Source organism: Rhipicephalus sanguineus, chromosome 8 (assembly GCF_013339695.2).
Source record: "Rhipicephalus sanguineus isolate Rsan-2018 chromosome 8, BIME_Rsan_1.4, whole genome shotgun sequence".
In the NCBI taxonomy this organism is placed as follows: Eukaryota; Metazoa; Arthropoda; class Arachnida; order Ixodida; family Ixodidae; genus Rhipicephalus; species Rhipicephalus sanguineus.
Genome location: NC_051183.1, coordinates 34,678,763 through 34,688,063, shown reverse-complemented (window position 1 = coordinate 34,688,063; position 9,301 = coordinate 34,678,763). Strand labels below are relative to the sequence as shown.

The following is a 9,301-nucleotide window of genomic DNA, read 5'->3' as shown; positions in this document are numbered from 1 at the left end:
CACCTTTTTTTTTGTTGTTGTTGGCATTGTTTATTATATGCCTCATGGGTAAAAAAAGAGTCAGGAGCCCTTGCCCTATCTGGAAAATTGACGCGAGGGAAGCTTGGTGTGTACGTGCCTGACCAACAAAACCACCATGATGATAGTGGGGTTCCTTAAAGGGACACTAAAGAGCAAAACGATTTTTCTCGCATTAGTAAAGTAGTCTTCCACGATACCAAAAACACCACGCTTTCCGCGCGAAGACGCTTAATAAGCGAGAAAACGCGCAAAAAGAAAATACAGGTGGCGACGCCACCTTGGAATTCCCGCACCATTTGCCGTGACGTCACATATTTTTGACGGCGCCTGCTTGGGCCTACGTAGTTCCTAATCGGTTAAATCGAAGTAGATTGTCCTCTGAGGGGGCCAGAGACTTGACATAGCGAGTTTGTGGAAATTTCGTCGAGCCAGTGGCACCAAAATACGTTAAATGCTCTTTGAAGTCTTTTACGTCACGAATTACAAAGTTCGGCGCGAAATTTAAAAATGAAACTTTGAACTTGGTTTTCTCCTCTAATAATAAACCTATGGTGGTGAAATAAACTACACGAGAGTTCTCCGAGCACACTTTATCAATCTAAACCAATTCATTGTTTCACTTTAGTGTCCCTTTAACGTGTCCTTAATGCACCTCTAACGACCACGACGTCAACGCAATCATGAACTAAATTAGTCTTTCTTATGTGCATATTAAACCTGTGTTTGTGAACACATTTTCACTTCACTGCCATTGAAGATGCAGCCACCGTGGCCAAGGTCGAATCCTCGAGCTTAGAAACATGAGACTGTAGCGAAAACTGATGAGACCACAGAGCAAAACTTTTCTACATAAAGGCAACGCCATATGGCAGTGCTTTTTTCAGCAGTTTATAGAAAAAAATAAAGGCTGTGGGTTGTTATCGGACAGGCAATGCTGCCAGAAACATTTGGCTACTTTCACAATAGGAACTACGGTCGAACCCGGATATATCGAATCTGTAAGGGGCCAGAGAAAGTTCTGTATACAGTGAACTCTCACTTGAGTGAACTTCATGGGACCCAAGTTCAGTGACCTGAAAGTTCACTAAACTCCACTAGAATATGAAGTAGCGTTGGGCACAGCAGATATCGAGTCAAAAGGGTGAAATGCAATTTATTTCGAAAATAGTTTTGTAATTTTCATTTCGTCTGGTGCCCTTAAAGGGGTACTGACATGAAAGTTTTCAGTTGTTTTTTTGCATCAAATGAAAGGCCAAGCCCCCAAGAGCCTAGAAAAGTTAGTGCTAAGTGCGAGTACACCCTGAAAAAATACAGTATGTTTTTAAAAGCTAGTTTCGGTTCCTACTGTACCCTGACGTCACAACACGGTATGAGCTTCTCGTCACATGCTCGCACAATACATAGTGACTAGGGGTGTGCGAATATTTGAAACTTCTAATATTTTTCGAATAGTGCTTGCTATTTGATTCGATTCGCACTGGAATTTTACTATTCGAACTATTCGAACTTCCCAAAAACAGTTCCATTGACTTCCCAAATGCAGTCAATGTCCAATTGAAAGTGACCCCTTCAGATTTTTAATATGCTTCACCTCATTACACTCTCGTATCGCGGCAAAGCTGCCTTTCAAGCTCCGTTACAGTCGAACATAGCCAAGAGAGAGTCAACGTCGAATTAGAAGTGGTCCCTAGATTTTCAATATGCTTCACCTCATCACACCCTCACATTGCGGCAAAGCTGCCTTTCAAGCTCCGCTACGGTCGCAAGTGTATAACTCAAGAAAACGCTGGTTCCAACATGGAGATGAAACATGTGGCAGAGTTGGGGGCTCAATTAGTGCTGTTTTGGGCCTGAAATTTGGGGCAGGAAGTCCGAAAAATCGGACGCCGAAGTTTTTTTAGCATCCAAAATTTCAGATCTTATATATCGACGTCTACGAGGCAGATTTGGAACTTCGGACTTGAAGGGAGCACGCCCTTGTCCGCCACATCAGTTGGGCTTCCACAGAAGTTGAAAGAGGAGGAGAGGCTGGGGAAGTGGCATCTTTGCCTATCACGTGTAAAGTGTTGTCGGCAACACTTTGGTTGCACCAAATCATCTACATAAATACAATTCGGCCTCTACATTGCCTCATTCTTGATAAGACAACTATGAAACACCACCCCGCCAGTCCTTCATCAACCTAGCGAAAAGAAACACTTTCATGTTGCTATCTCATAAGAATATGCTTAGTAATCCTGTCTAACTTTTTTTTTCTGCAATTTCGCTTCGAAGTATTCGAAAAATATTCTAGAAATATTCGATTCGATTCGCACTCACATTTTAATATTCGAATTTGCTTCGCACTCAAAATTTTGCTATTCGCACAGCTTTAATAGTGGTGTTTCCACGGCCGCTCCACACCGTGGCTTCGTTGGCGACGCGCAAGCAGCCATCTTGGAAGTTTTGCTACCTGACGTCATCACAACTAGCCATACTGCTGCATGAAGTGGCCAGAATTAGTACTGTAACCTGACGTCAAGCTAGTGTCGATGTCGGTAGGTGCGCCATGAAAAAATTGACTTTCATATCAAAATAAAATATCTTATCAGCATAAGCTCAGCTTCACACTTTCTCAGAGCAATCTCTGCATACAGGAGATCTGTGTGGCAGAGTAAACTCGCCTTCGAAAAAAGGTGTCAGTGCCCCTTTAAAGTGTAAGAAGAGAAAGCTGTCCAGAGAGTCTATGTTTCTGTGCACTGCCTCTGGCGCAGCTTGTTGCTGTGACACGAAGTCTTGCAACCTTCTAATATATCCTAATATGTCCAGATGCTGAAGGATTTCAAGGATTTTGAGCTTTTCTGATAGAGACAGCCGCTTCCGTTTCGTCGAACTCGTACGAAAGTGGGTGCATGGCCTACAAACTGCCTTGTTACCTGAAACGAAGATGGCCAAAGAATACCGATGAGACAAAAAGAAAAGAAAAGAAAAAAAGACTTGACGCGCACGCAGCTCATTTTCGTCTCTCGCACGGCTGCTTTGCCTCGGCGGCACTGCATACACAAGTGATATTGCACCGCTGCCGATGGAGGGGCGATTTGGGGGCAGCCCGCATCAGCTACGCCAGTGCTGCAGAGCGCGAAACTTTGTTAAATTGATATAAAAAATGAGCCCGGGTCCGTGGATCAAGTTTGTTCAACTGAAATATTCACTATTCAGAAATTCGTTTAACTGAAAGATTTTTGCATAGAATGCATAGGAAAATTGCCGGGAATTTCCTAAAAATTAATTATTCTGAAATATTCGTTAAACCGACGTTTGTACAAATGACGGTTCACTGTATAGGTAATTGGATACATAAAATGTTTTATATATCAAAAATATTTCAACAGGATTTATGTTGATATACACAACAATTCGTCAAATGTTGGTTCAATATGTGCGGGTTTGAATCTAGCGTGAGGAAAATGATTGTGGAAAGCATTAAAACTTCGACCTAATAAATCCAGATACTATGAATTGTCGGTTTTAACAATGTAAATGAAGAATAGTCCTGTCTTTGACAAAATGTCAAGGATACACGTTCATAACAAATTTTTAAATACCAAAGCTATTTTCATGCCAGATGCACCTTCGCTTTGACGAGGATAGGTTGTATTCCAGCTGGAAAACACAACACAGAAACAACTGTTATCAGTAAGTGGTCCATTTAATCAATAATATAATGACACTTCTGACGATGTTTTTAGTCCATGTTCACAATTTGGCTTATCTTCAAGGTGCATACGTTTTATCTTCAGATAGCCCACGGGCGCAAAGGCGTCGTCAGAGTGAATAACAACTTCACTTTCATCTCTGCAAAAACAAATGAAGAATACGAGAGCAGGACAGCATAAGCAAGTGTACTTTAACACAATAAGGCACAAAACATGCAGCTATAATTAAAAAAAATTAACTGACAGTGCAAAAAAGACAAACAATACGTATTACTGATAAAGGATAACATAACGTGAGCGCTGTTTAAATCTAAGTCACTAAACTTCAACATGACAAACATGATATAAAGAGAAAATTTTGACTTTGATTGGCCATGCTTTAGTTATGCAAGTGTTGTGCTCAGCTACAGTAAAACTGGAATTGCAATATTCAGGCCAATATCTGCAACAGCGTAGCAAGCATTTCTTCCTTCGGTAGCTCCAAATATGTACAGCAGACTCACGGTAAACAAAAATCTCTTAAAATGAAACTTTTGCTTAAGTAGAACAGCCGCCAATGCTATGATTGGTTTCGTACTTGAATTGTGCTCCCCCGTTCATCACTTAGTAAATGGTACTTCTGTTAAATATTTTCCTGGTCCCTTCAGGTTCCATTCAAAGAGAGAGTACTGTATTTAAGACGCCGAACTGTTGAATGCTAGGCACATTCAAGATGCTTATGAACGTTTTGGCCAATGGCTTGGCAAAGGTGGGTAACGTGGAGGCGGTGGCAAGCCAGTGTTTAGAGCCTGTTGATTGCATCATGCATGCTAAACGAGAGACCCTTCCCAGACCCACTGGTTGAATCATGCTTTCATCTTTGTTCATAAAAATCGCAACGCATGGTCTTTCCTCACCAATATCAGCATGCACACTTTCGACAAATATTACATATCACCGAGATGATTTCTGATTTGATGTGACTTCACGATAGCCATGTTAGACTGTAGCGTTGGCGTCAACGTCCAAACTCACACGACAATCCGTCTGCGAAACAGCGGGCAATCCAAAGTGGCCGTCTCGTATTCTCCACCTTCGCCACAGACGTTAAGGCCATACTTCTTTTCCTGGCAAGTGTTGAAAAGCAAAAATATTTTGAGATTACTGATATAAAAAAAAATATTGTAGTGAATTGCACTCACTTAGCACTCGTTGACATGCTGACAGGAGAGGTTCGCTCGACAAATTTCTAGAGTACTAAATTAGTTTCCTTAACAAAGCTGCCACAGGAGCTCTTAAAACAAGGGCTTCTACATGTGTTTCTCATGTTAAGCAGTGCACTGTGGATGAAAAAAATGAAAAAGACATAAAAAAAATGTGCCAAGTATGTTTCAAGAACCCAGAAGAGCTGTCAAGTGTGCAAAAAACAGAGTTGTACGTAACGCATTACAAGTAATCGATTACTTGTAATCAATTAACATTGTTTTTGTATCTTTGTAATATAATCGATTACTTTTTCGAAACTGTAACGTTCTTGGTAATTCATGTAATTAATTACGGGTAATGAATTACTTTTATTTTCCAAAAACAAGTTGTAACCAGTCTTCTCCGGCAGTTCTTGTCCCGAAAAATATGTGACCGCTCTGTAGGGACTCATCTGACAGGAAGGGGAGTCCCTACAGAGCCTATTTTTTTCAACTTTTACTTGGCCTTACCAGCAACGCCTTACCCGAGCACCAGCAACATCAAAGCTTCACAGAGGACATGGACACTAGCACTGAAGCACTGTGCAATTACAAGCTGGTGCGTAAGTTGTTCCCAAGTTACAATACCGTCCTTCCCTCCAGTGCATGCATTGAGAGAGTGTTTAGCGTAGCAGCTGTCCTCTTAACGAGGAAACGTGGAAGAATCAGTGACGACAGCTTTGAAAAATAACTCCTGTTGAAAGTTAACAACGGGTAACACTTTATCCCAAAAGCCGCAGTAAGCCTCCCAGCCTTCACGTAAGCCTCCACCCTTCTCTCTACCATGCAAACCATGGTAGTTCGTTGTAGTATGAGTAAACTTGTGTTATTGTGTTACGGAAATAAAATACTGAAGGAATGCAATGCAAAAGTAATCAGTTACATTTCTGTAATTGCTCAGTTACTTTTTTGGGGCTGTAATTGACCATTGAAATTAACTACATTTTGAAGGAAGTAATTGTAATTGTAATCCGATACTTATTTTCTGTAACGTGTTCAAGTGTGGCAAAAAATGAGTATTAGCACTAGGTTTCTGATTTGGTCATATCACTGCATTAAATAAAGGTCTCAACAGTGTCGGTGATGCCAGATCCATCATTACAAGGCAAAGTTTGGAGTATAACTAAGATAGCGCATACTTCCCGATTTCACAAACATTAACACAACAGTGCTGTAGTGTTCATATCCGTGTCTGTTATTTTCATGCTCTAGATTTAAGCACTGCAGCATCAACAAAAACCATACGTTCAATGTTTTTAAACACATCCTTTTAATGTCATATATTTATTGACATCTTCTAAATTTTTTAATGAGCTTTAATATGGGAGAATTATGATTTGATTGGGATCAAATCGTAATAATTCTTCAGTTAAAGGTTCTTTTCACTGCATCTAGAGATGGATAAAGTGTGTCCTTCAACAGTGCGATTGAAGATAGTGCTACACTCACACCTCGATATAACAAAATGTCAGTTATAACAAAGTAAATTAAGAATAGTCTTACAACAGATACAGTGTTAAGAATATATCTTTATAACGAATTTTCGGATATAACGAACTTATTTTCATGTCGAAAGTGACTTCGTTATAATCAGGTTTGAGTGTACTTGGCATCACTTCAGCAGTGAGGACACAATCAAATGTGCTTTTTGCCATTGTCCCTGCTTGCAATTGTGTTGAATCATCTTGGCGACCAGCTGATTTTGGAGAAGACAATGCTGGACTGCAAACCTAATTAGGCATTACGCAAGAAGCTGATCAAAATTTTTATGTTTGAGTGTGGCCTATTAGAGAGAGTATAGTTCTCCCATTGCTGTCTTGTCTTTTTTCCCATGTTCACTTTATCCTCTTGCACGTTCCATTCTTTCCTTCTTCATTTCACCCTTTCTCTTATCCCTGTGTGCACTGCAGCAGTACAGTGGTTATGGCGCTTGGCTGCTGACCCAAAATACACAGGTTCAATCCCGGCCTAGGGTTGCCACCTGTCTAGATTTCGACCAGCCCGGCTGGTTTTTTTAGATAACGGGCCGATTGCCGATCCACACCTAAGACCGGCCACCATGCGCCGTTTTTTTTTGTCATAATATCGCAATTATTTATTTTCTGGGGCACTTTATGAGCGTCAGTTCAACAACTATGATGGTAAATATTTATTGTCAATCACCAAAACTTTTATGGCATTATCAACCAGTTTTTAAGATCCCTTCAAGTGTAGCAATTATTGAAACAGAGCACATTATTGTGCATGTATGTATACATGAATATCCAATAAGCACTGTATACATGTATACAGTGCATAAGCACTGTATACATTTAAACGTTTGTTTGTGTCTATAACGTCACTGGCCTAGTGAATTCAGATCAGACACAAAGAAGAGCTTTTTATAGATGAAGTATGTGCGGTTCCTTTTCAGTGCAGCACATTCCGAGCAACAACCAAAACCTCACTCAGTACAAGAGTGATTCCAATCACGTCTATTCTTATGCCAGCAATTAGACTAGTTGGTTAGCTCAGTGTTCTGTTTTTGTGTACATGTACATTAGGTTTATTTTACTCAAGGACAGCAATGTTATATTAAATGGCACTTCATACCGAAGACTTAACATGTCATCTATTGTTCAACACTAATTTAATATCCCGTTAACCCCCCTCTTGAAGGGCCAGAATTTTTTTTCGGGAAAAGATGCTAACCCTATTCCGGCCGCGGCAGTGGCATTTTGATGGAGGCAAAATGCTAGAAACCTGTGTACTGTGCAATTTCAGTGAACGTTAAAGAACTACAGGTGGTCGAAATTATCTGGAGCCCTCTACTACAGTGCCTGTCATAGCCAGAGTCGCTTTGGGACGTTAAACCTTATCAACCGACTAATCAACCATTTCACTCCTACAGTGTAGGGTAGCAAACCAAAAGCCTGCCTTCCAGTCAACCTCCCTTCCCTTCTCACCTCATTTTGCCCTCTCTCTCTCTCGCTCAAAAGTATAGTCACTATATGAGTCGTTAGACCCACTCTAGTGAAACGTACCATGGAAATCATGTGGTCATAGATTTCCGCCAATGTCTTCCCCAAGTGCTTGTGAGGCTCCAGACCTAGTTGTGGAATGTTAAAAAGCATGTGCAATAAATCAATCAACCAATCATTAACCAATATTTGAAAGTTCAATAGGGGCAATAAATTAGAGAATATGCAGCAAAAGGTCACATCGCAAGGTTCTGAACCACGGATAACACCGCCTGTATTAATATTATGTACAATAAAAAATAAGGTAGCAAAAGAACAATAACCACTTAAATGAACAAGCCATTTATTACTGGCAGGATTGAGCATAGCTCGTTCAAACACTCGTCCTTCAAATGCTATCACTGAACAGATATGGGGGAACGAAAATTGGTCTTATGATTTTCCTCTGTTCTTACTTGAATATAAGAAGGAAAGGCTACTAAAAAGACTTAATGATTGTGCTGTTTAAAAGCTGAAACAAACATTGAAGCATAATAGAAAAAGAAGCGTAAGTACACAACAGATACAACCATTGCACCTTGTTTATGGGTATGGAATTAAACACAAAATAACTTTCTGATGAGGTCCAACAACAAGGCTTGCCAGAAAAGCTGCCATGGAATGAAGATATGATACATCGTGATGTCCACAAATAGGTGAATTAACATACAACTGCAAATAACAAAAATTGGATCCCTCGGTTCATTTCTTTAATATGCATAATGTAGTGCACCTCTCATCATCATCCCCCCCCCCCCTCCCCCCCACCATCATGATTTTTTAACAGTGCACAGCGGGTGTTACGGGTTGAGGCATACCGTATACACTTACATAATACCAGTACCGGTTAGCACTGGCTGATGACGGCTAAGAGATGGATAATGTTGGCTACATATGGTTCCATGATTACTAGTATTGGCTTGTCAAATTGCGAGTGTTGACTAGTGTCACCATGTGTTGGCTATATGATGGCTAATGTTGGTTAAGTGATAATAACTGGAGATTATTGTAAGCAATCCACTGTTATAACAGCAAGTTTGTCATTATTCAATCTAAATCCACTGAAGCTCTTACATATACATTGGCAACAAGCATAATTTAGTTTTTCCTGGATCTTTTTCGTTTTGTCTCTCTCTAATGAACGTGCAAGTGGGTGTGTGCATACCCAGAAGTGCGTGCACACATGCACGCATGCATGCACACACACACACACACACAATATTCTGAATCTGTACATAGGTGATGGCCCAGTTCTCAAGACACTAGGAAATGCACCTCAGTGGATTGTGTAATTGACATGTGATCCGCGGCACGATCTTGTATGCGCTCTACAACTGAGCAAACACATTTGCCCGACGTGATT

General features: G+C 40.5%; 1 protein-coding gene across 2 annotated transcripts in view; it reads right to left on the bottom strand.

The window, feature by feature from the left end:
* Window positions 1-3,678: 3,678 nt before the first annotated feature.
* Window positions 3,679-9,301, bottom strand: part of LOC119401706 (diphthine--ammonia ligase) — a 21,981-nt gene continuing 16,358 nt past the window's right edge. The window contains exons 6-8 of one of the 2 annotated variants that reach the window (XM_037668634.2): window positions 7,963-8,027; window positions 4,731-4,822; window positions 3,680-3,855 (exon numbers count right to left, since the gene is read on the bottom strand). In XM_037668634.2, the coding sequence (XP_037524562.1) occupies window positions 3,714-3,855; window positions 4,731-4,822; window positions 7,963-8,027 (299 nt within the window). In that variant the 3' untranslated portion in view covers window positions 3,680-3,713. Of the gene's footprint in view, window positions 3,856-4,730; window positions 4,823-7,962; window positions 8,028-9,301 lie in introns of both variants that reach the window. The other variant, XM_049418824.1, reaches the window with a different exon arrangement.